This window comes from Sinocyclocheilus anshuiensis, unplaced genomic scaffold, assembly GCF_001515605.1.
Source record: "Sinocyclocheilus anshuiensis isolate Anshui unplaced genomic scaffold, SAMN03320099.WGS_v1.1 scaffold476, whole genome shotgun sequence".
In the NCBI taxonomy this organism is placed as follows: Eukaryota; Metazoa; Chordata; class Actinopteri; order Cypriniformes; family Cyprinidae; genus Sinocyclocheilus; species Sinocyclocheilus anshuiensis.
This window is the reverse complement of record NW_015554139.1, coordinates 1,124,520-1,151,769: the sequence shown is the minus strand read 5'-3', so window position 1 is coordinate 1,151,769 and position 27,250 is coordinate 1,124,520. Positions and strand designations below refer to the sequence as shown.

Sequence of the window (27,250 nt, the reverse complement as noted above, 5' to 3'; positions counted from 1 at the left end):
ATAAAATTTATGCAGTACATGGATAATTGTGCGTGCATCTATTAATCATTTTGAGTCTAATATCATCCCATAACCCAGGTCAGTGTAGTGTAGAGATGCACTAACTTCAAGTTTGGGTCAAACTTCACCCAAGTCCGCTGCTTCAAATTATCCCTAGAGCTGATCTGCGCATCACGGCACGCGTCTGCGGCGCATTAAAGCCTGTGTTACGGCCACCGGAGCTGAACGCGTGTTTATACCAGCCGCACCGCGGCCCAGAACCAGCCAGCGAGCGTCCGGTGTATGTTGTCTACACTGGATGCAGTAAACTTCTTCTTCTTCTTTTGGTTTTATGGCTGACACAAAGCTGTTGGTTTGGCAGTAGCTTGTTTGCCCTACACAGTTACCTTGTTTAATTTCTTAATTCAAGTTATATATTTTTTGTTCTATTTGTGTTAAGTTATTTGTAATAAATGAAGTTTACTGTTAAATGCACTGATGTCAGACTCATTTTGAATAATAAAGTTTATTGTTACATTTTAAATACCCTGCCTCCACTACATAGGCCTATGTTTGTCACATCATTATAAGTGTTTGATCAACACATTTGAGTTATCATTGCAAAAAAATGTGTTTATGTATATATATTCTGTTTATGTAGGCTATATACTGTATTCTATATACAGTACCAGTCAAAAGTTTGGGGACACGAATGGGAAGTGTGTCCAAACTTTTGACGGTTACACTTTACTTGAAGGGGTGTGCATAAGACTGACATGACACCTTCATAATCACAACATGACACCTACATAATCATGACATGACACATGTCATGAATATGAAGGTTTTTTATGCATGTTTATGACAACTGTCATTAAGTGTCATTTGCTCAGTTATGTAATTTTTAATGCAAAGATGACATTGTTTGAGATGTCTTTGTTATGGGCTATGGTTAGGGGTAAGGGTAGGGGTAGGGTTAGGTCAAATAATGTCATATTTGCATTAAAAATGACATAACTGAGCGAATGACACTTAATGACAGTTGTCATAAAAATGCATAAAATCTCCTTCATATTCATGACATGTGTCATGTCATGATTATGAAGGTGTCATGTCAATCTTATGCACACTTCAAGTAAAGTGTTACCCTTTTGACTATAGTGTACTATAATATAGCCTAAACATAAAGAATATCAGCCGATATATCAGTGTCTTTTTTTACTCCCTAATATCGGTATCAGCATCGGCCCCCAAAAAAACCATATCGGTCGGGCTCTAGTTATTATGACTATTCTAATTTTTGTTAACATTTAGAATGAGGTTTTGTTTTTATATTTTCTGTTTTATTTAAATTTTAGTTAAATGTTTATACATTTTTGTCGTTTTTTATTAGTTTTTTTGTATGTCTACTGTATATAGTTTTTATTAAGTTTTAGTTTATTTAGGTTGTTTATTTTAGTACATACACCAAAATGGAAAATGTTGTCTTGGCAATATATTCAATTTTATTTCAATTAATGTTTACTTTCTTTCAAGTAATGAAAATGTTTTTGATGGTTAGTTACATCAGGGTTAACCATAATAACCCTGATGACTAAATGTGTAAATACATTAATATTCTACTAAACACATACAGCTCCTACTTCATCTATTATGGGGTCCTTGGCCTTAAAATACATAGAGACCAACAGTAGCCTATATCAGGCATTTGGGCGGGGGGGGATTTGACGAATGCAGTTTTCTTTTCATATTTCTATTGAAACGTGGATATGGGGTGAAATAATGGCATGTGTTTTTTTTTGTTAAATAGGTAATAGTATTTAGTTTACAGGTCACAGCTTGACACAACATGATTTGCTAGTGACAAGTGGTATTTATAATATTTATAATTTAGCAGGAGGACACATTGCAGAGATTTGAATACACCCCTAACAGGGAGATGTAAATACAACTTAACCACTGATTTCTAGTCGTGTCAATTTTTGGATGGCCAAACCAAAGTAGTTTCGCTTTCACAACGAAACACAGCGTTACACATGGTGGCCTAGAGTGAGCGGCGGCAGCCTAGAGTGAGCAGAGGCCAGGGGCTAGAGTGAGGGACGGCTGGAGGGCTAGAGTGAGCAGAGGCGGCGGGCTCGAGAATGGCGTGGCCGGCGGATTCGACGAAGAAGGCTTGCGGCAACCACATGTGGTGGCTGACTCTTAACTTTTATAAAGAATATCTCTTTGGATTTGAGACTTTAGTCTTTGAAAATTTACAGATCTTCTTTATCCACCAAGAGCTTGTAACACTCCAGAGAGAAAGGAAAAATTGAAATCGCATCATATGACCCCTTTAAATATATTTTTTTTTCTGGAAGAGGAAGACAGACGTTTTAAATGCATAACAGTTTGCATAACTTTTGTCAACTTTTTGGATTACATTAGCATATAGATGAAAGATACGGACTAAAAGCTTCAAAACCTACATGTCGTCTTTAATACAACTTTCTGTTGCTCCTCAGTAAATGTAAGCCAGTTGCCATCAGTATAAAACTAGCGCCAACCTGTGGTTAAAACTTCAAACAGCATGCACTCAATTCAGTCAGGACCTGGTATTTTGTGGTTGAGTTGGTTACAGTGTGTTGCGGATTCTCAATCTAGTAAATACTCTCTTCAACAAACTCTTCTTTCAGATAATTCAGTCTACAGGTCTCAAAGTAGATAGAAGTCCATCAAATCTCTCTATAAAACTCCTCCTACTGGTTTTACAGGCCATTAATTTTACATCCCAATCTTCATCTGAATGCAGTTGAGCTTTCGTCGTGTGACCATAGGAGATTTTCTGCTCCATTAGATTTTTGACTTATTCTTCTGCCTTCACTTCCTCTATAAATCCATGTTTTTATTTGAAGTAGTTTCCATCATTGATTCTTGATGGTGTCTGAAGTGCTTTCCTCATTATAATGCTTTTCTCATCACTTGTCTCATTCAGGCCAATATAACTGAAATGCATGATAAAACCAGTGGGCAACGGGGAGTCCCCCTTGTACTGTTGTGGGTAAATTGGAATAGGGCACTAAAACACCTGGATGTGTTATAATGAGATAATGAGTTCTGTAATGGTTCTGACATTTCTGGGAGCCAAGAGTTCCCACTGGGGATGTGAGAGAGGGAGATGGCGAGGTGATTATGAGCCAATCAGCAGAGAGCTGGTAAAGAAAATATCCTTTTAGTATTCATAAGAAAACTATCGCTCAGACATCTAAAATGCATTCATATATTCATAGCACTCCTACTCATGTTTTAATCTACAGTACAGTCACAGACAAAACAACACTAAAAAGCGCCCATAAGTTATTACATTATGTAGTGCCATAATGCATGAATATGGTAATCATTCAGTACCATGGTACTGCAACTATAGTTTTTGTAAGGCTTAAAAGAGGGCATGTGTACTACGACAACTAATTATTTACAAAAGTCTCTACATTCTCATAAAGTTTCCTGTCAGTACAAAAAAGAGTTTAACAGCCTGATACTAAGTGAGAAAATGTTTAAAGGGACAGTTCACCCAAAAATTAACATTCTGTCATCGTTTACTAACCCTCATGTCGTTCTAAACTCCTTTGAATTTATTATTTTCTGTAAAGCGAAGTAAAAAAAAAAAGTGTTTGTTTTCTATTAATTAATATACATTATCCTTCAAAAGTTTGGGGTCAGTAAGAATTTTTTTAAAGAAATTAATATTTTTATTCAACAAGGGCACATTAAATTGTTTAAAAGGACAGTAAAGGAAAGATCATGTGAAACTGAAGACTGGAGTAATGACTGCTGAAAATTCAGCTTTGCCAACACAGGAATAAATTACATCTTAAAACATTCAAATAGAAAACAGTTATGTTAAATTGTAATAATATTACACAATAATACTATTTTTACTGTATCAAATAAATGCAGCCTTTGTGAGCTTAAGAGACTTTAAAAATCCCAACCCCAATCTTTTGAACTGTAGTGTATAATTAATAAATTAATCTCCAAAGAACCATATAGCCAAACTAAGAACATTGCACTGCAAAAATGGTTATTGAGGAAGGTCAAAAATCCATTTAATAACCTCTATGCATGTATATACAAGCTTTTTGCATGAGTTCACCATGAGTTTTGTGTGTAACTAATTGCTTTTCCTTTTATCTTCCTCAGTACGTTGAGACCATCAGCAGTAAACAGAGTGAGCTGGATAACTTCATTGCAGAGGGCTACAAAACAGCACTTTCAGAGGAACGTAGGAGATACTGTTTCCTGGTGGACCGCCAATGCGCTGTGGCCAAGAACAGCAGCGCCTACCATGGCAAGGTGAGACCCAGATGCTTTTTCCTTTGCTGTACAAGATAGAAAGCATCAGCACCAATGTACTTTCACAGTCTCTCCTGTAATCTGGCTGAAGACAGCAGCAGTTGCCATGGCAATCCCCAAAGATCAACCCTCACAACCGTCTCCGTTGGGCACAGTTTGTTTGGGCTTATTGCAAAGATGAGATTTATTCTCCCCTGCAATTGTCTGTGTTCCAGGAGTGCATGTGAAGTAATGCATGCCATTCCTGACATATCAATTATGCCTAATAACAGACCCACTTCCCCATGGTAAAACCACATCATTTTAACTCCAGATTGCATGCAGAGCCGTTATTATCATCTGCAGGTGTTCCCAACCCATATGCAATCTGCTTAAATGCACCTTTTTACATCTGTATACTTGTGTGTGTGTGTGTGTGTGTGTGTGTGTGTTGGAGGGATGTTTGCACATGGCTATTTTTCTGTATTATATCATTGTATAACTTGCTCGGACTAAATTGTAGACCCTGTTCATGGACTAGACGTGTGGTGCTGTCTTCTGGGAATGTAGTTGAGGCTGTTGGGAGGGGCGTAGAGAAGCCCTTCATTTTCAAGAACATCCTGTACAGTAGCTAATCAGTACGGAGGCGTGTGTAGGAAGAGTTCAGAAAGTGTGCGCTGAAGAGGGAGAGAGAGCGAGTGTGGTAGAATCTGGAGCCGTGTGTGTGTGTGTGTGAGTCACCAGGAGTGGGCGGTAGGACTGAGACGAAGGCCCCTCACCCACATTGCAGTGTGCTGTACTGTAAGTGGTCCGAGATGTGAGAGACCCATTAGCAGTTGCTCAGAATCACCAACAGTCAATTGCTATGAACATGATGTGAGGTGAATTATATGTTGAAAGGATTATGCTACGTTAAAAATCTAAAGCAAAAGACAGACATCAAAAAGCTGAGGGACAAATAGACAGCTCACCGTAGGGTTAGGGCTTTTTACTCAAAAAAAAACTTTTAACCCTAAGTCAAACTTTGACACATAATCCTCTCCCCCACTGTTTGTGATATGGATAATAATGATACCTTATATCATGCAATAAGGATAATGTACCCTTACTTTTCTAATCAGTTCTGATTTTTGCATGGACAGTAAACAGACACCCTCAGAACACCCTGACAACACATCGAAGACCACTCAAAACACCTTAACAGCTCACCTAAATCCACTCAAAACATCCTAACAGCACACTGAATTCCACGCAAAACTTCCTAACAGCACAACGAAAACTATTTTGACCCCCCTTACAACACACAGAAGACGTCTCTGGTTACCTTCGTAACCTCGGTTCCCTGAGAGCGGGAAGACATTGCGAAGCATTCACAGTGGGAACTCCTCCTCTTATAGGATAACGCTAGTACAATAAACTGGGCAGTTGTCGCTAATTATGCAAATCACATGCAAATACTGACAAGCCTGCGGGCAGTATATAATGTGGTGAGAGCGACAATAGCCTCAGAATCTAAGACTGAACGCTTGCACTACTGATCAAACAGCGAACACGGTGACCTTCACAATGTCTCGTTCCCGCTCTCACTCTACATTGCGAAATATTTGCAGTGGGAACGGTATACAATCCCTCCGTGAGAGCGGTGAAGATCAGACCAAACCAACGGCTAAGTCCACACCAAGCATGGGGTAGAACAACACACAATTCCCAACCAATAGTGATGCCACTAGGAAAGCCCACAGCTGATAGATGGAGCTAGATCAATGAACATCTTAACTCAGGTATACTAAATTAGCATATCTGGCCACAATAGAAGAGCGGCTGCACTGAATAAAGGGCAGACACAACAGCAGTGACAAGGTAGCGCCGTGCAAAGTAACAAAAGCACAAAAAGATGTACATAGGCCTGCACATTGTCAACAGATATACGCGCTAACAAACTGTGCCACAAATTGCAGATAGCAATAATCTAGAAGAATAAGTGAGGTTAGTGACTCACCGAAAGCACTTGAGATGCCAAGGATGGCACATCCAACTTGTAAAACCTGGCGAAAGAATTCTGTGAGGACCAGCCGGCTGCAAAGCATATATCCTGAATAGATGTGCTTTTAGATCAGGCCCATGAAGAGGCAATAGCCCTTGTCGTATGGGCTCTGATGCTGAGAAGGCATTCCTGTCCCTAGCTCGCATAAACTGACACAATAGCATCCACTAACCAGTGAGAAAGCCTCTGCTTAGATATTGCTCGTCCTTTAGTATAACCACCGAAGCACACAAACAGCTCGTTACACTGTCAAAGATGGCCAAGCGGTCGATAAAAATCCTTAAAGTCCTGACAGGGCAAACGGCGCTCTGAGCCTCGGCATCACACGAAGTCGACGGCTCGGAAGACAAAGCGGGCAAAGAAATTACCTGCGCTTTAAAGGGGGTAGAAGGAGATTTAGGCACGTAGCCCAGTCTCGGCCGGAGAGTAACACTGCAGTCCCCAGGCCCAAAGCGAATCTCTAGGACACCTGAAGTAGCCACACATGAAGGCTCCACAGCTCCGGGCTGGGGTGCCATATCAAGCCGTTCGCTGAAGGGGATTCGCCAAGGGGGAGCAACCAGCATCTTCCTGAGGTCCAGAAACCAAGGTTGATTCAGCCTGTTCAGGGCAATGAGGATCACCAAAGATCTCTCTTTCCTGATTTTGCATAATACCAGAGGCAAAATCTTCACTGGAGGGAACACATAAAGTCTGGCTCTCGGCAGGTGCAACGTCAGAGTGTCTCCCATCAGCGGGGAGTGAGACAGTGAAAAGAATAGCAGGCAGTGTGTGTTCTCGCTCGTCACGAACAGATCCACCTCTGCCCTCCCGAAGTGGTCCCAAATGGTCAGAACCAAACTGGGATGCAGCCTCCACTCCCCGTGAGGAATTCTGTTCCTCAAAAGCATGTCTGCTTCACGGTTTAGGAGACCGTGGATTTGCGCTGCTCTGATGGAGAGTAGATGACGATCCGCCCATAATAGAAGACTCGCAGCCTGCGTGAAAAGGGATCTGGGAGCCCACGCTGCCTTGGCGATATATGTACGAAACCACAGACATACTGTCGGTGCAAAACAGTAGATGTCGCTGTTCCAGCTGCATCAGAAAAGCCACTAGTGCTAAGGACACCACCTTCAGTTCCAAGCGGTTTATGTGCCACCTTCTCTGAGACTCTGACCACAAGCCTGAAGTCGGTACGCCCTCGCACACTGCTTCCCAGCCGTGAGGTCGACGCATCTGTTGTAACCACAGTGCGTGCTGTCACCAGTCCCAGGTGAATCCCCCGGGATTCCAGATGGCGAAGCAGCACATCTGTATGACTGATAAGCACATCTCTTAATATGGCGTGCACATCGTTCAGATAGTTTAGAATACGCATACCGCTCGCTCTGAGAAGGGAAAGCGCTGCATTTATGCACTTCAAGAACGTGCGCGGGGGCTAAAGCCAGCCCGAATGGGAGCACGGAGTACTAGTTTGCCGTGCCCTCGAAAGCAAACCTAAGAAAGCCTGTGGAGTGGTGCTATCTGAATATGAAAGTATGCATCTTTCAGTTCCACTGATGCAAACCAGTCCCCAGAACGGATTTGTGCTGGGATCTGCTTCAGAGTCGTCATCCTCAATGCTGAACGTATCCGTTGAAATGGAGGGGTCTGCGTCTGAACTGGAGGGAATATCCGTGCTCTATTATGCTCAGCACCCAGCACAAAATGCCTGGAATAGCTCTCCACACATCTAGAAACTGACATAGGGCCGAACTTCTCCGGTCGCTATCGCTGGCAGCGATGTTCATAGACTGGGCAAGTAACATGAGTAGGCGAGTGACACCGTATCAATATGATAGGGCGAGTAACACCATATAAATATGATGAGGATAAAACAGCTCTTTTTGTGAGGATGTTTGCGTTTTTATTGAACAAACATGAATATTGCATTTGTCGCCTACAGGAACAAGGGGAACATAATGCAGACTGCGGTGCTTGGAGGCCGGGCCTCCAGCAAGCTCTCTCCTCCTCTTGGCCGGTCCGTCAGGACGAGGGCTTGGCAGCCGAGGGCAGTCCGCTATCACGGTGGGGGCTCCTCCTCTAACGGTGGCACCTTTTTTTGGGTCCCGTCCGCTGCTTGCAGCGAACATCCAGCTCGAGGAGCCACAGAGGATGCGGTGGGCTGCTTAGCCTTTCTCTGAGCGGAGCGGGGCACAGAAGAGGAGCGTGGACTCGTCGGTGGATAGAACATGCGCTGTGTGCAGGTCTTTCACGACGTCTTCCATGTTGCCGTTGTCCAGGGACTGTAGGAGCTTAGCTTGAAAGACCTGCAGTACCTCCATCACGTGCAGCGTGGATGCCATTTCACCCGCAAAGGTGTAAGCCTTGTCAGCGAGGTGGGCGGTCAATCTGCAAGGCTTAGAAGGCAGGCCGAGGTCTGTGCCAAGCAAGGCCGAGGAAGGGCACAGATCCGCAGCAATAGTCTCCTCAACGGGGGGCATGCGCACATAGCCGTGGGCCTTCATCCCGTCCACGTGGGAGAACATGGGCTGAGTGGAAGAGTGTACATGCGCCAACTGGGGTGCAGACCATGACTTCTCCACCTGCTCGAGGACATCCGGGAAGAACGGGACCCTCCTCCTCGAGGCAGCCAGGCGGTGGCTCGACTGGAAGTACCAGGAGTCAAGCTTACACCTGGCAGTTTCCTCTGGAGCATCCCAGTTCTCGTCAGCAAAAAGGACTGGTTAAAGGGGTGATGGCAGAGGACGATGGCCCGGACCAAGTCATCACCATCGCCCCGAGGGAGGGGAGGGCCCACCAGCGGCTCACTGGCGGCAGTGGGCCTCGTCCCCGTAAGTCCACGAGCGATGCTCCTCAGAGTCCTCAAAACGTGGAATGGCAAGTCAGCGTAGTGCACACAGTCGGACACAGAGAAAGCCACCTCAGTGTGGGCCAGGCTCAGGCAGGCAATGCAGTGCTCGTGCGGGTCCGGCGGGTCGATGGGGCCCACGCAAATTCGGCAGAAGGTAGCCATCGGATGCGGAAAAGAAGAAGCTGTCTTATCTTCAGGTGCGTCTTTGACGATGGCAACATGAAGGAGAAGATTCTGAGGCAATTGTCGCTCTCCAATTATATACTGCCCGCAGGCTTGTCAGTATTTGTATGTGATTTGCATAATTAGCAACAGTTGGCCAGTTTATTGTACTGGCGTTATCCTATAAGGCTTCAGGATTTCGGAGAAGGGGAGGAGTTCCCACTGCGAATGCTTCGCAATGTAGAGTGAACAGTCGAAAGGGAACTACTCAAAACATCCTAACAGCACACTGAAAACCACTCAGAACACCCAAACAACACACAGAAAACCACTCAGAGCACCCTAACATAGGAACACAGAAACTTGTTGTCAAGCTTGCTGTGCATTAAACGATTTTAATGCACTCTGCGGAGGCAACCACCCAACGCAAATTAGCCATTATCCCTTACATAAAACACCCTAGCAACACATTAAAACATCTTTGCAACACAAAAAAAACTTCTAGAATACCATAGAAACCACCCAGAACATCGTAGCTACAAACTAAATACAACCCAGAACACCCAAGCGACACATCAAGAAACACTCGGAACACCTTTTCAACACACTAAAAACTACTTAGAACACCTTAGCAACACATTCAAAACACCTTAGAAGCCACTCAGAACACTCTAGCAACACCAAAAAAAAATTTTTTTTAAACTCCAAACACCTTCACGACACATTATAAACCACTTAAAATGCCCTAGCAATGACCCAGAACACTCTAACAACCCACTGAGAACCACTCAGAACACCTGAGCAACCATATTGAAACACCTTGGCAACCACTCTGGTTTTGTTCTGAAAGTGTAAAAATCTAGTCACAATTTTGAAGTAGTAACAATAACTGTAGTAACTCTGGTGTTTTGGCAGAAACTACAGTTACCATGGTAATTTTTTACATAATGAGCAAGTGTAGTGGTGTAAAACCAACAGAGGACATCTGGCATCTCTCTCTCTCTCTCTCTCTCTCTCTCATTCTCTCATTCACTCACTCAGATACATTTTAGCACACCAGCTATGGTCAAATTTTTCTCATGCCATCCTAAACTATTTATGGTGCTTTTTCTCTTGTTTGTAGGGCAAGGACTTGTTAACCCAGAAGATCCCAGTGTGGCAGCAGGCCTGTTCAGACCCCAACAAGCTGCCCGACAGAGCCATGCTGCTCGCCCAGCAGATGTGCTCTGGATCCAACACCCTCCTCTCCAGCCCTCTGCACTCCTCCAAGGGCAACCTGGTCATCTCAGATCCCATTCCTGGAGCACAACCGCTGCCTGTGCCCCCCGAACTAGCTGCCTTCATGGAAAGTGGCCTGGGCCATCAGGGGGTTAGTAGGGAATATTTGCCTTCTGTTTCACAATAAGGATTTATTGTTGGTCAGAACATACAAAATAGCATTTCAAGTGTCTCATGACTTGATGTGAAAAAGTAAACGTTCATTTGCATACTGCAGCATTAGCTTAGCGTAGGATGATTCAACCTCTTTAAAACTTGTTTCTGCAGGCAGTGCTTTAGTTGAGTGGCCCCTCGCTAGAGCAGAATGCTCACACAATGTTAATACGATAACTGAGCCTCCACAACCATAATGTACTTTCTCTCTATTGGCGCTGCTGCTCGAGTGATACTCTTATATCACAGAGCTTGTTTAGAAGTCTGGCCTTGTCTGCTGGTTTAAAGGGGTCATGACATGTATTTTTTTTACTATTATTATTATTCATTTAAAATGTTCCCTAAAGTTCAGTTATGTTAATAAAGTTTTTGCACATATCAACCATCATTCTGGCCCTCTGTCCAGAAGAAGATCTATTTTTAAGGGCTTCTCCCTTAAAGGAGTAGTTCAATGTACTCACCCTCAGGCCCTCCATAATGAAGATGAGTTTGTTTCTTCATTGGAACAGATTTGGGGAAATTTAGCCGTAAAATCACTTGCTCACCAATGGATTCTCTGCAGTGAATGGGTGCCGTCAGAATGAGAGTCCAAACAGCTGATAAAAACATCACAATCATCCACAAGTAATCCACATGAGTCGAATGCATCAATTAATGTCTTGTGAATTGAGAAGCTGCATGTTTGTAAGAAACAAATCCAATGAAGACATTCAAACTGTGGATGGACTATTTCCACTGGAGAAAGCATTATTATGGATTATAGGCTTGTATTTTTATGTGACACTTTAAAGTTAAAATGCCTTAATGATTAATTTGTTCATTACAAACATGTAGCTTTCCACTTATTAAATTGTTAATTGATATTCTGACTGGTTGTTGTGTGGATTACTTGTGGATTATTGTGATGTGTTTATCAGCTGTTTGGACTCTTATTCTGACGGCACCCATTCACTGCAGAGGATCCATTGGTGAGCAAGTGATGTAATGCTAAATTTCTCCAAATCTGTTCTGACGAAAAATAAACTCATCTGCATCTTGGATGGCCTGAGAGTGAGTACATTTTCAGCAAATTTTCAGTTTTGGGTGCACTACTCCATTAAGGCTTATCAGTAAACGGCCACTGGTTAATGAAATTGCATGGTAATAAGTATAAATGCCCCTCCACTATTGCATGTGAGCAAGTGTTTTTAAAACATTATCCATATAAAACCGTCATTTGCAGACAAAGTATTATGAAATTATTTTCCTATCTTACACATCAAAGTGATCATTCTTTTATTCTTCCGTTTGTCCTGTTGTCTAGACAAACAGTATGTCAGTAATTGAACGAAAATCCCAGGCTTAAAAATCCAGGCTTCTGTGTATCTGACAACGCTTACTTGGTAATCTGTATGCTTGCAGCGGCTAATGGGTCCTGATGGCATGTCTCTGGTAAACGGGACAACGGGGGTCCATGGAGACGACTACTGGACTGATGGCGGGGTCTCTCAGGGAAGACCACCCTCTCCACCGAATCAGTCTCAAACGCAGAGCCAGCCCCAGAGACAGGTCAGCGACGTCTATTCCAACACCCTGCCTGTCCGCAGGCCCCAGCCTGCTAAAAACAAGACCACCGTGGGTAAGAGAAACCAATCCTTCTGCATATCCATGCAAACCTTTGGGCAAATGGGGTTTTTGAGCCATGAAGTGGTCTTTCTTTTTTCATCCCCAGAACAGGGTTATTATCATTAACTAAATTAAAAACATAATCTAAAACCATGGGGGGGGTCTGTTTCTTCAAATAAATGTAAACTAAAAGAAAATATTTAAAAAGTATTATTTATTATTACTTATTTATTATTTCGGTTAGTTGCCAAGGCAAACTTTTTCATTTAGTTAAAGTTGAAGTACTAAAACTAAAATAAAAATTGATAAAAACTTTATAGATAATATAGTATATAGAGACAATATAGAGTTTAAAAAAAATAAGTTAAAGAAAAATAATCAAAATGACAAAAACAACAAAACTACTGGCACGTTTAACAAAATTTAGAATGAAAATGGAAAATCTGTGGGGATAGATGGCTAAAATGTGTTCAAAATCTTTGACAGCTTATCTCAATACCTCATGGGACCTGTAAATTGTATAAGTAAATTTATAGTCAATAAGTTATTTTATTGTCAATATTTTATTTATATATATATATATATAAATTATATATATAATTTTTTTTTTTTTTAATAGGTTATTTTATATGCATTACACTGTATTTCTACATTAACATTTCAATGATGATGTTCATGTTCAAATATCCTCCCTCCGTTTCTTTTAACAATTTGCACCTTGATTATTATTAATTATTATTATTTGAATCTTTCTTTAGGAGAAACACGAACTCTGCCCAGGTCAAGTTCCATGGCGGCTGGTCTGGAGAAGAACGGACGTTCTCGCGTACAGGCCATTTTCTCCCACATCGCTGGCGACAATAGCACCCTTCTGAGCTTCACTGAGGGCGACATCATCACCCTGCTGGTGCCAGAGGCTCGGGACGGCTGGCACTATGGGGAGAATGAGAAAAACAAGATGTAAGCACGCAATGATGTATACATTAACAACAGAACTGAATGAGGGGAAAAAATCTATTTTGTAATGCAAAATATATAATGCAAGGAAAACAAATGAGTAGTGAACGTCTTTAATGAACCACACAACCTAAACATTACAGATGACGTCGGGGCCATTGCTAGGATTTCTGGGTCCCTTGTCCTGTCCATTTCAGATTATTCTACTGGGAAAAAAGGCCCTAGTTATCTCCCATGTGTCTCCTCTAGAGTTTCAAAAGAGATCTCAAACGGTGCTGATATTTGCTAGGATGCCAAAATATAAAGTCCAATTTATTATGAACTCAATATGAACATACCTCACCAAATTCTCTCATTCTACCCACATTAATTTTTACTTAAAAGTAATATAATTCTATACTCTTACTATATATGAACAATTATCTTATTTTTTAGTTTTAATTTCTCCTGAGGGAAAAACTTCTGAAACTAAACAAATTTTCGATGGAAACAAACTGACAGCCCCATTAAGTCCTACACTACACTACCCATAATACTAGAGAGACTGCCTACTTGGATCAGTCACTGTTTCCATGGAAATGAGAACTGCACCGAAAGAGCTTAGCAGCGACTGCCAGCTCCCATGAGACACATTTCCCTACAACCTCTAACTACTTATATATTTGCATATATTTAAATATTTTGCAATAAACAATGACTTACTGTATAGTTAATGTGTGAACAGTGAGTCCTCCCTAGACAGCGATTTCAGCAAAGATAAATTTGATTACAAGAGTTTTTTCTTAGGAGAGTAGTCTGAGAGGAATGAAACTCTGTTTACTCTCCATTTAATCTCTTTTCTGTTTAGAAGAATATTTATAAATAAACTGAGATATTAAACTTAAGCTTATGCTTATTCTTCACATTGGGGTTTATCCACTGTCATGGATGTGGAGTTTCTAAAGAAAAGCGCTTTAATTTCAGGCGTGGCTGGTTTCCTTTTTCCTACACCCGAGTGCTGCCTGACAGTGACAACGAGAAGTTAAGAGTCAAGTAAGTTCCCTGAAATGACACAAACTGTGTTTCTGTCTTTACACTTGGCATTAGCATGCATTTTTCGATGATCGGATCACAATCGGTCACTCTTGGACAGATTTTGACCACATTTAATGAAGGTGAAAATGCAAATGCATTTTTGTTATCAGCCATGTAGGAATATATAATGAGGTAACACTGAAAATAATCATATACATCACTTTGCCTAAGTGTGGACTGCAGGTTCTGGGCTTTTCTTTTTCTTCTCTGGTGATTCGAAAGACAACAGATACTGTGCTCTTGTGCTTTGATTAAATCTCTTGATTTAATCAACGGTATCTGATTATTAATCAAATTATTTCACTGGATTATGGTTGGAATCTTGTTTCGGTTGGAATGCTCATTTCTTTTCTTTCCGTTTCTTCACTTCAAATCACGATTCACGTGCTTTATTGAGGAGTTCATAATTAAAGGAAATGACTGAAAATTCTGTTAATGCAACCTCAGCACAACCGATTCAGTTAACACAACCTCAAATGTAAAACACAAATGTTCAAAATTTTGGGGTCTGTAAGATTTTGTAATGTTTTTGAAAATAGTGACTTATGCTCACCAAGGCTGCATTTATTTGATCAAAAATACAGTAAAAACTGTAATATTGTGAAATATTACCATTTAAAATGTCACAATGCCCATTTAAAATGTCATTTTCTATGTCACATGATCCTTCAGAAATCATTCTAATATACTAATTTGTTGCTCAGGAAACATTTCTTATTATTATCAGTGCTGAAAACAGTTATGCAGCTTAATATTTTGTGCAATAATTTTTTTTCAGGATTCTTTGATAAATAGAAAGTTCAAAAGAACAGCATTTACTTGAAATAGAACTATAAACAAATCAATTTAATGCATCCTTGCTGAATTATTAAAAAAAAAAAAAAAAAAAATCTTACAGATCCCAGCTTTTGAACAGTAGTGTAAGTAGCAGTTTGCATTTGCATCTCTATCTGATCGCACTGGATCTGATGCATTGGAATAAAGGAGTAAATTCAATGCAGCGAAAAACTATCTGGATACAAAACACATGTTGATGGCAGGTGTAAAGATGACTGATTGACTGACCTTCATCCTGTAGTCTTCACCATGGGAAGAGCAGCAGCACAGGAAACCTGCTGGAGCGAGAGGACATGTCCTTACCCATGCCTGACTATGGTCTGACTGCCCGACTGTTGGCACAGAGCCTAACACAGTCTCGACCACGTCCCTACAGCATGGCAGGCTTCGCACAGGTACACACACACATATTAGCATTAGACAGGAATCTCTCACTAATGTCTGCTTTCTTGGGATTTATTCTCTGTAATTCTCTTTTAACTCTGCTCCAAGCTTAATCTATGCATCAGCTTTTCTTTAATCTGTTCTGTAAAGCTTACTGCATGTGGGTTTCTATTAACATGCATGGTTTTCATATTGAATGGATAGTTCACCCTAAAATGACATTTCTGTTATCATTTACTCACCTTCATGTGGTTTCAAACGCACATGACTTTCTTCTGTGGAACGCAAAAGCTGTTTTGAAAAGCTTCACTTTTTCCATACAGCGAAAGCTTGTTGACCAGGGGCAAAAAAATACCGATTTACTGCAGATTCTAGCTAATGAGTAATAGTGGCAGGAAAACACCAACAACTTTTATTCCCTTTCACACAAATTATTACAGCAGCAGATTGTTGATTAATTGTGACTCATTGTGCATTTCCTTGCGCAATACTATGACCTTAAAATGGTTTTACTATAGATCATGATTTGTAAACTAGTACATTTTGATGATTGCATCACATAAACAGTTCCATATGTATGGCTTTACTGACATACAGTAGTAAACTTGCTCGGTAGCTCACCTGGGACATCAGTGCACTTGCCATGTGGATAGTTTGGGTACGAAACAAGAGTGACAATAAAAGTCCAAAGCCTTGTAGAAGCAACAATTATTGATTACTTATTTTCATTGTAGGAAAATAGAATTTAAACATTGTAAAAAAAATATATATATATCCTTCCGTTTGGAGCGATGTGAGAGTAAGTAAATGATGACAGGGATAGTATTTTGTGTGAACTGTCCCTTTAATACACTGTGTTAGATATTTTCCTTCTAAGCTGGAAATAAGCTTCTAAGCCGCACTGAAATGTTGTTTTTACAAATTCCAGCCAGCGCTAGAGGATTATGACAGTCAGTTTGCCACAAGGTAAGATCGGCTCTTAATGAACAGAAATGACACTTAATAACACTTAATGAATCAGTTTTATGAATTTATGCCAAAATGCCAAAACTGTACTGATAATTATATCTCTCTTAGTGGATAGTAGTTAATATTTGTGTTTTTCCCTTTATTAGCTCATGCTTGCTTATGCTAAATGTGCAATATAGTGCTGATATTTGTTGGGAGACCAACCCTGTTTTATCAGAGAATTGTAAATGGTTTGACAAGAGAAGGTTGTGTGTCTGTCTGTTTTTGTGAGTGGAGTGAATAAGATGCTGGATTGTGAGATGCATCGTTGTTGACCTCACTGTAACCTCATTGTGTGTGTGTGATCCATTAAGGTCAGGATCAGAGCTGCTCATAGTCTGTGTGCCCTGAACTCATTGTCTCTAGAAGCCTCTATTTGAGATTCAGTTCACTTAAAAAAATAAAATAAAATTTCAGGTTCAAAACAACTGAAACTCTATGGAGAGCAGACAATAGCTTCATATCAACACGTCAGTTTATAAAAACTTTGTACAGTAATGCACTTACAATGAAAATGTGTTCATTGGAAGGGTTTAAAAGTAGAAATGTGAAGCTTGTAGTTTCATTCAAGCAAAATTGTGAACATCTTTGTTTTTGCAGTGAGACTACTGTTTCAAATACATAAACTAAAACATTATCAGTGTTACTCCTGTTGACGTATTTGTCTCTATGTAACAGCCCTTTCAGGTAGCAAAACGTACTATGTTTAATGTTTTTACATTGACAAGATTTTTTTTTTTTTTTTTGAAGGAATCAATACTTTTATTCAGTAAATTGATCAAAAGTGACAGTAATGAGATTTATAATGTTACAAAAGATTTATATTTCAGATAAATGCTCTTCTTTTGAAATTTCTATAGATCAAAGTATGCTAAAAATATGTATTATGGTTTTCATAAAAATATTAAACAGCACAACTGTGTTCAAAAATTTTTGAGCAGCAAATCAGCCGATTAGAATGATTTCTGACGGATCATGTGACACTGAAGACTGGAGTAATGATGCTGAAAATTCAGCTTCGCATCACAGAAATAAATTCTATTTTGAAATATATTCAAATAGAAAACAATTATTTTAAATGGTAATAATATTTCACAATATTCTTGTTTTTACTGTATTTTTGGTCAAATAAATGCAACCTTGGTGAGCACAGGAGACTTATTTCAAAAACATTTTAAAAATCATACAGACCCCAAAACAGTAGTGTATTACTATAACTTTGCATAGACAAGATTATTATGAGATTGTATCACATTTAACACAATGTTTCAAGTATTGTAGCTATATTTTTGAAAATTATGTGTAAACTGTAACATTTATTCCAGTGCAATGTCCTGCCTCATAAACGTCAATTGTAAGTGCATTACTGTGAACCTGATTTGAGGAACAAGATTAATACAATTTATACAACTTGACCTGACCTTTTACCCATTTTAATCCCTTCTTTTAGATTTGACCTTGTGAATTGAAAATGGTACTTTAATATCCCATGGCACATTCAATAGCTGTGTGGTTTGATGTTAGACAGGTTGAGGAATAAGCCCTCCCTACAGCCTTCACTCCTGCCCATTTGTGGCTGTCTTGTCTTTTCTTCATTTCTCTCTGAATGTGTCCGACCTGGCAAGCTTCCTTCTCTCTTTGTTCCACAGTTCCGATGGCAAATTGATTTCGACAGTGTGAACACAGACAGACTATCAGACACAGATCCGGATAGCACAGGGGCCACGCCCCTACTTCCCTTAGCCCCTCCCCTTTTAAGCTCTGCCTCCACACACTCCTCCTCCAATGGAAGGGGCCAGTCTCATCCCTCCTTTCTGTCCTCTCTTCCTCCCTGCGTCTTGCCGGGGCGATAGTGATGGTCGCGTGTGGTGGGTTGGGGGGGAACTCTGAGAAGAACGACCGGAACGCAGTCCAACTGCTCGTCTCGCTGCTTTACGGACTCTGATTCGCCTGTAGTGACGCCGCTATGACATCGCTGTGGACTCCAAAGAGACTGCTTACCACTTCCCGTCTTTCATGCATGAGCACAAGTTTTGCTATGTGGTTGTTTTTTAAAATGACATCCTCATGTAAAAGTGCCAAAAGAAAAGCAAATTTGGTCTTATGGAGCAGCTCTTCTCATTCCGAAGCTCTTGCTGAGTGTTTTTTCTAAGCAGATGTGATGGGAGCCTCATGCCAAATGAGGAATGTTTTTTTTTTTTATTCTTTGTGGTTTAGTTGTGCAGACTCTCTCTGTTTTTGAAGAGCATTTGCATTTTGTGAATCCATGTATTACCTGGTGCTCCTCTGGTCCAGAGGCTGTGTCGCTTGGTGAGCTTAGATTTTCCTCCGATTCACAGACGAAATTGGAATGATTGGAAGGAAAACCGAAATTTGCCCTCATTAAACAAGTGCCAAATGATAGTGGACCTACGAAACTAGAGTGAAGGTCGCATGAGCTTCAAAATCCTCGGGTGGGACTGTGCTGTTCATCCAGACCAGCACGTGTCCACTCACCCTACATGCATGAAAGAAAAGTGCTCTGAGCAGAAACCTTTACCCCACAACAAAATCCCATTATCCTGCCTCAGACACCTTAAAGTATGGGATCAGAAAAGTATCAAAATTAATATTTTGACAGTATGATTCACAAATGTGTGACCTAATTCACAAAATTAGATTTTCAAATATTCATTTGAACACAAGTGTGTTCACAACTTTTGAGACTCATGAACTGATGGATAACCTTGAATTTGAGTGTGAATGTTTTCAGAATTTTCTTAGCGGTTTCGGTTCAAAAATACTTTTTGCCAAAAATACCAAATTTCACTTTTTGGTAAAATAGTGATTGAAATGGCAACATTTATTTTTGATTTTATTATTTGTATTCTTATTTATTTTTATTTTTTTATTTTTTTTCATCAAGTACATCCTCTTCAGCCAATCAAATGAGAGTTAAGAGATCAATGCACTGGACAACACTGAAATGTTGAAATGAAATGCAATGTGAAAGGGCCTTTATATGGACAGTTCACTCAAAAACGAAATGACCGTCATCATTTACTCACCCTCATGTTGTTCCAAACCCATGAGACTTTGGTTCATCTTTGAAACACAGAGTAAGATATTTTTTATGAATCCTGAGAGGTTTCTATCCCTCCAGGTAACCAAAAGAACCTAAGTCTTATGGGTTTTGAGGGGGAGTAAATGATGACAGAATTTTCGTTTTTGAGTGAATTATCTCTTTAAATTATGCCTTTGTGAATATATTAATTTTATTTTGTGAATATCAATCAGGTTCCACATTTATGTATCATATTTTGTGAATATATTAATTTTAGCCTATTCCGAGCCCATACTGAAATGCCACCAGCCCATGTCTTTAAAACATTCCCATTGTAGTATGTTTCCATGCAGTTTTAGGATATTGACTGACAGATCCTCTGGAGCTGTGGTGTAGTCCTCGCTGTGTTCTTTTGTTTCTTCTTCCTTTTTTTTTTTTCTTGGAAAATATAGACAAACTAGGAAAAATGCACAAGAAATCAGTGTAACAATCACAATATGCATGCTGAGGAGGAACATAGTGAACATTGACCTTGAATGTATGGTGACTTTTTACGAAAGGAATAAATAAATATCTATATATTAATAAAACATTTGTTCAAATGACCTTTTGATGATTTTTAATTTGTCATCTTGAATTTACAATTATTTGCATTGAGTTTCAATGGGTGCTGCACATCTACAGCCAACTCAACAGAAAATACTTTTATTGTGATATTCATTTATATTTTATGATGCTATTTATTGATACATTATTTGATAAAATATATAAATTTAAATTAAACCAAATAAATATGGCATGAACAATTTTGGGCCATTAATGGCTAATCTTACACCCTGAACTACTTATTTCGTTTGTTTTTTTGGCTTTCTCACTTGCATCCACATACCGACAAGGCAAGCTCAACTGGGTCGTCCACAAATAAAATGTCATCTTTTAAGACGGACTGTTAACCAATGTTTCACGAACCTGAAGAGCACAGTTTTAATCTAGCGTAATGTTTGTGTATTTGTGCATCATGACGTCGTGTCTGTATGAATACGTGAACTGTCCATGTGTTTGTCTGCGCTTGCCTGCTCGCCTTTTTTCTTCTTCTTATCTTCTAAGATCTGATCTATTTGAGATGTATAAGACGTGTCAGTTTTATAAGCATGCATTTTATATAAAGAACTGTGAAGGATTTGATATTGAAATGTGCTCTTCAAGAGTTCATTGTTTTCCATACACATCTCTGTACTAATGGGAACTCCTAACCAAACTGCTATGGGCAGACCTTTCATTTTGCACTATATTTTGAACCCATGTCATTTCTAGAAGTGCGTTATTGACTCATCTACGAACATAAAATTGTGACGTCATCCATGAGCAGTCCAAACAAAAGCGCCATGTCACAGAGCAAGTAACCTACAGTACGGCCATCGTGCGCAACACTAACAGTCATGTGAATGCGGTGGAAATGTAGCCATGCATAACCTCGGTCTGAGCTGAGCTCTCAGGTACAAACCCCTGGACCTCTCTTTACTTTCCAGTTTGGGTCCTGAATTGTCCCGGTTCTGAGTGTTGCAGGACCTCCGTAAGTCACCTGCCTCCCATCGCTGCTCAGCCAAACCAATCATGCCCTTTCTTTTATTCTTTTGTTTTGGTTTGTTTTCGACTCTCATTCGCTGTTCGGCTTAAACGGGCAGTAGGGCTTCACAACTGTTTCGTCTCATACCGCCACCTGCCTCTCTGGTTGGTTTTTGTGTGTGAGCTGTAGTTCGTACCAGCCAGAGAGGTCATAGGTTGCCAGGAAATGGTGTTGGCGCTGGAGGTAACCCCAAATCTAACTCTTGCATGCATCTATCAATGCTGACAGAAGTACATTTGCATGCCTGCTCCAAACACCCTTCCTAGACTCTTCTCCAGATACCTGTTCATAAGTATATGTCAAATGAATCACCGTATGCCTTTCAGCAGTACCTTTCTTCTGTATCCCAAATCAAAGTGCATTAGACTTTAAGCTGTTTTTGTGTCGTAGAGTTGAGTGGGTCACTAGCGCGGGCCGTGTTGTGGGCATACTGACCGTGTTTGTTCTCCACCCCCTCTCCATCTAGTGACCGTTCCCTGGAGGTCTACCACAGGCCAAGCATCATGGATGACCGATCCGCTCCTCTCTACTACTAGAGGGGCCATGCAGTGGCCTGTGCACTTTGTCGCCCTCTTCTGTTCTGTCTGTGTCACTGCTACAGCATGTGGAGGCAGAGCACATGCATTTACCCACAGGGCAAGGAGGATAGAGCTTGTTGTGTCCTGAACGGATTAGAATAATGATCTCTGTAGCTACATAATTAACGGTATTTGTATACACCAATTCATATGTTTCAAAAGTTAACAGCTTTTCTAAATGGTTTTCTTAATGTTAACAAATCAGGCACAACCGAAATGATAATGACAGTGTGCTTCTTTTTTTTTTTTTTTGGAGGGGAAAGTGTATGCTTGATTGTGTAAATATGAGATCTTTTACTTGAATGAATGTGAAAATGTAAAAAAATTAAATAAAAGTGAGTAATTTGGTAGATAATATTTCTGTAAATGCAGTTCTATAGGGAAGCCTTTCTTTTTCTGTCAGTTATGTTTTGTGGCACATGCCTCTATCACTCATTTCAGAAAGCTGATTAAACTTCTTCACAGGGGTCTTGATGCTGTGGTCACTATTTTAATATTAAACACCACGGTGCTTTGCTAAAGTTCTAGTGTTGGCTCTGTGAATTCTGTCTTTGCAGAGATCTGTACAGTATTTTAGATGCAATATATAGTGCAGTTTCTCATGCAAGCAGCACCGACACAGGAACTGTGCCTTTTCCTGCTGTTTTGTGCTCAATGCGGTTCTAAATATCTGTAACTCCACTGGTGTATGTAAAGGGAATTGCTTTAATGTGATATTTTGTTTTTCCATTTGATTTTTGTACTATTATTTGCTTCTACTGTACTTTTTTTGTTCTTTTCTTAGAAATTTCAATGACTGTTATAGAAATATAAGGGGGTTTATTTGTCTTCACCTGCTGCTTTTGCTTTTCCACATACTGAGCAATACCGCTTATTAAATATCAATAATAGACTTGTTGAATAATAGTGAAAATAATTCAATTGCAGGTTCTGTAAATATATATTTTTATTTTGTTTCTGTTTGAGGGACTGAAAAGCACTAGAGCAGTATATATAATCACTGATTTTCAAAATGTTACAGGAAAATACAATATCAGCTAGTTTAGATACTGATATGAATTGCATGTTTTATATATTAGAGCATCTACTGTGGATCGTGCAAGGAAGGCGGGATCGTTGTGTGATTCTTTGATGGAACGATTTTGTGTTTGATCAGCTTTAAAACCAATTTTATGTTTTATTTTTGTTTTGGCTTTTCTGTTTATTCTTATTTATGGAGAACTGCAAATGTTTGTGAACATTCTTGTCTTTTCTGAAATAAAAAAGCAAATGTAAACTGCCACACTTTCAGATTATATAAGGATTTTTTTATGTTTTAACCTAGAAATTATTTCGTTTCTTCCATTTAACCATATGAATTTTTTTTTATTATATTAATTCATATTAATTTTCTTTAATTCATATTAATTTTCCATTAAACTTTTGCCTCAACTTATACTTTTTTTTTTTTAAATATTAACATTTTCATCTATTAAATTAGAAAAAAAATGCAAAACAAGCATTTTCACTAGTGGTCTCAAGGCCATGTCCACACGTACGCGGGTATTTTTAGAGTTTTTCCTTCCGTTTTAAAAAAAATCTCCGTCTACATGAAAAAACCGGCCATCGGTCCCTTTCTCTGTGTCAGACTTAACTTTGTTTGGTTTTCGTCTTCTAAATCAGTCTTTCCCAAACTTTCTTTAGTCGCGGCACCCTTTGGAAATTTTAACAAATTTGTGGCACCCTACAAAATTAATTTTGTCACAATATTTGAATTTCTAACTTCGATATGATAATAAGAGACATTTTAGCATAGTTTTTATTTTGTAAACCACATTTAGTCTCGTTTTTATTCGTCAACGATATTGCATTATACATTTAATTATAGTCATCGTCACATGACCAGCATTTTCGTCTCGTCTCGTTTTCGTCACGTGATAAAGGTTCGTTGACGACGATATTTAGTCATAATTTTCGTTGACGAAAGCAACACTAGCTATGAGGCAGTAACACCAGACTTCTCCCTTCAAAGCTTCAGTCAGTTCACTTTCATTTGACCTTTCTTTGGCAACCATAACCAGCCGATTGAAGCACTGATATTCTGAATGAGAAAAAGTATCTACTGCTGCACGATTTAGCACAGTATAAAACTCTTGAAAGCCATACAGCGTGAAAGCGAGGGTACAGGTACAGTGATTGTGACTTACAGTATTGGTACAAATGTGTATGGGCTCCAGTGATTCAAGGCAGAGCATGACAGGTACAGCTGTACGTTACATTTAAACAGATCATCGTGTAAAACGGGTCATAACTTGCCTCAGTGTAACACCTCAGATCATATAGGGACAAAAGACAAAATATATTGAGAGAAACTTGTAGAAACACATGAGGCCCACATGCCATCTGGACCATCTGAATTGTTTTGTAGTATATTTTTGAACATCTATTTGTTACTGGATTTAACAAAAATAACACTTCTGAGACAAGGCATCATCACAGACGAAGGATCAGATCTGCAGGAGCTGCCATTATTGTTTGTAACACATTTTGTTCACAGACGAGATGGTCACTCTTCCTTCTTTAACTTGGTTATGTGTCTGAGTACCACAGGTGTGAAGTGTACAGCTGTGACTTTGATAACCCGCTGGTTTTTTCCTGAAATCAGTTCCTGTAGCTCTCGGATTCAAAGCGAAAGTTATTCATGCACGAGACTGACTGCTGTGATAGACTTCCTAAAGTTCTGATCCTTACAAGCACCAGTAAACTTATCACCATCAGTACCATCAGGTCATATGCTGTGCATTTTCATGCCCCTATCATGTCATACTGGATGATATATTAAATTCAAGTTTTGGAACACAAAGAATTGAATGTCTGAGCTACAGCTCCAAATATGGCAAACGCACCATAAATGTATCATAAATGTAGCTTATTTAATTCCCCAGAAGTCATAAAATAGCTTTGCGTGAAAAACAGACTAGAATTTAAATCGCTATTATAATCGTTTGATTATTTTAACTATAACAGTGAAACCTTGCACTCATGAAAACATCCAAAAGTTGCAGTCAAGAAGCATTATGACAGGTGATCGACTGTGCCTTATAGCAAAGTTTGGATGTATCTTTTTAAATAGCAACTTCAATTCTTCTATTTCTCACATTAAGTTGCCATCCTCAGAGCACTCAGAATGTAGCACATGAGTGTTTTTAAAGTGTTCAAGTGCCTGATGTTTCTGAAAGTCATTGCAGGACAAAAACAGGAATGACCCATTTGTGAGCTTTCTTATATATGCATGCTACCATAATATTTGAAGGAAAATAGCTGGTTTATTATCTGTTCTCCTGCAATACTGTCATTGCTTCTCAGCACAATCAAGTACTGTAATATATCACTGTCATCTGTAAAATATTTGGGATATCTAAATAGAAGTAGTAGTATTAATGAGTTAATGATTAAACTGCACTCTTGAGTCAATAATAAAGTGCAGGTAGTTGCTGTGTGAAAGTTCTTCAGCATTAAAAAAAGCAAAACGCTGTTGAAGACTGTATGAGGACTTTTAAGTGTGATGGTTTATATTGTTAATATAATCTACTTTTGTACCATACGCTTAACACCCCTGAGCTAAAGTTTTGTTAAAAGTGGTAAAATATAGAAAATATCACTTTTGAGCAGCTTATAGTGAGGGGCTCAGTGTAAATCATTTTTGGCACACTCAATAATAAATGTGGGTCTTTCTTTTATGAGGGCAGGACATCTTGTAACTCTATTTTATGCAGCTCATTGGGTCAACCTGAAAAAATGTAAAGCACTATGACAGATCTTTCAGACTAAACCACATATTGACAAGCAAATGAGGAGAGCAGCCTTGTATCTATATTGTTTCCTACAATACGGTATGTGTAAAAAAAAAAAAGGGATGATTTTAGAATGATACTGAATTGTGCAAATAAGTTATAATCTTCATACTTCATGTTCTAATACATAGATAATAAATATGTTGTGTTATATAGATCTCTTTTTCTGTTCTTATAACTTTGTCCTCAAAAACTGTCACTCAACCACCATCTGTCTGACACAAGGGAGGGGCTGGCTAATCCACTACAATATGAGGCACTGTGTCCAAACATTATATCAGGTTGACAGGACCCTTTTGTCCAGCACGTTTAAAAGAACAAAAATATAGCAATTCAGGAGAGCCCACAGTCTGATGAGACCAAACCATACGGGTTCTAAACACCTCTTCAATTAAATGGGTTAATGACCCCTTCACTCCTGGGCTTCATTCTCACTTTTACCTGTGTGACAAAAAGAGACAGCTAGTTAATTTTCAATGTCAACCCTGCATACAGCAACAAACTCAAATGTAAAAGCATTAGATCTAGCACCTAATGTTTCTAAACTGTATCAACCATGTCTTTATGTTAACAGAACTGACCTCCAATGGAGTCCATGTCAGAGTCAGACACATGCGTAATGGAGAAACGAGAGACACTAAATCGGGAAAGCGGAGGTGCTGGTTTTTCATCTGGAGACTTGACAGGAGAGTTGGGTGGTGTAGCGATCTCTTCAGAGCCAGATTCTGATGTTGAAGTGCTTTGCATCAATGGAAAATCATCTTGCCACAGAAATGCCCCACCTATTTAGTGTGAGAGGCTTGTGAAATGTCACTAAACAAGAGGTACTACCCATAAAAAAATCTAATCAATATAAAGGAATTGTTATTGAACACTCACTTTCTTCTGAGACATTCCTTCCTGGTGAATCCTCAGGGGTAATATCCCTATCCTGGGACCGTGGCAGCTCCACCTCTGAAGCCTGGCAATTGACTTCTGCCTCCACAGGAAAACTGTAGTCCCCAAGCTCACCCGTGGGGCTCTCCTGAGTCGATACACGGCAAGACACAGGCTGTGAGTTACATTAGCACTGCACAAATCAATGTATTTTTCTGAAATGAAAAGAACATAACATGCTACTACTTAAAGGGTTAGTTCACCCAAAAATGAAAATTAGCTTGTGTTTTACTTACCCTCGAAGCATCCTAGGTGTATATGACTTTCTTCTTTCAGACTAATCCAGTCGGAGTTATATTAAAAATTGTCCTGGCTATTCCAAGCTCTATCATTGCAGTCAGCGGGTGTTGCAGTTGAACAGTCCACAAGTCATCAAATAAAGCTCGCGCATTCATAATAAAATGTGCCGCAGATGGCTCCAGGGGATGAATAAAGGCCCTCTGTAGCAAATCCATGTGTTTTTTTAAAGAAAAATATCCATTTTTCAAACGTAATAAACACTTTTCTCTCACTTCCGCTGACTGTGGTACGCGGAAAACGTTCAGGCGGATGACTTAGGATGTATGCGTCGTGCGCGCGCCTCTGAGAAATGCAGGAGCAAG

At 39.6% G+C, this 27,250-nt stretch overlaps 2 protein-coding genes and 1 long non-coding RNA gene across 9 annotated transcripts in view; 1 reads left to right on the top strand and 2 right to left on the bottom strand.

Moving 5' to 3' along the window:
• The window catches only part of LOC107670477 (uncharacterized), a 17,924-nt gene extending 1,569 nt beyond the window's left edge, over nt 1-16,355 (bottom strand). The window contains exons 1-2 of the long non-coding RNA XR_001632095.1: nt 16,343-16,355; nt 11,694-11,700 (exon numbers count right to left, since the gene is read on the bottom strand). This is a non-coding gene — a long non-coding RNA (uncharacterized LOC107670477). The remainder of the gene's footprint in view (nt 1-11,693; nt 11,701-16,342) is intronic.
• LOC107670476 (brain-specific angiogenesis inhibitor 1-associated protein 2-like) overlaps nt 1-26,307 on the top strand; it is a 126,270-nt gene extending 99,963 nt beyond the window's left edge. For 2 of the 6 annotated variants that reach the window (XM_016463080.1, XM_016463081.1), the window contains exons 7-14: nt 4,162-4,314; nt 10,459-10,704; nt 12,168-12,384; nt 13,130-13,331; nt 14,292-14,360; nt 15,481-15,634; nt 16,552-16,589; nt 21,768-23,163. In XM_016463080.1, the coding sequence (XP_016318566.1) occupies nt 4,162-4,314; nt 10,459-10,704; nt 12,168-12,384; nt 13,130-13,331; nt 14,292-14,360; nt 15,481-15,634; nt 16,552-16,589; nt 21,768-21,837 (1,149 nt within the window). In that variant the 3' untranslated portion in view covers nt 21,838-23,163. Of the gene's footprint in view, nt 1-4,161; nt 4,315-10,458; nt 10,705-12,167; nt 12,385-13,129; nt 13,332-14,291; nt 14,361-15,480; nt 15,635-16,551; nt 16,590-18,280; nt 19,462-21,767; nt 23,164-26,286 lie in introns of those variants that run through there. The other 4 variants (XM_016463082.1, XM_016463083.1, XM_016463084.1 and 1 more) reach the window with 4 other exon arrangements.
• The window catches only part of LOC107670475 (serine/threonine-protein kinase LMTK1-like), a 47,866-nt gene continuing 44,471 nt past the window's right edge, over nt 23,856-27,250 (bottom strand). For both annotated transcript variants that reach the window (XM_016463077.1, XM_016463078.1), the window contains 3 exons: nt 26,592-26,736; nt 26,294-26,494; nt 23,856-26,153 (listed from right to left, as the gene is read on the bottom strand). In XM_016463077.1, coding sequence (XP_016318563.1) covers nt 26,125-26,153; nt 26,294-26,494; nt 26,592-26,736 — 375 coding nt within the window. In that variant the 3' untranslated portion in view covers nt 23,856-26,124. The remainder of the gene's footprint in view (nt 26,154-26,293; nt 26,495-26,591; nt 26,737-27,250) is intronic.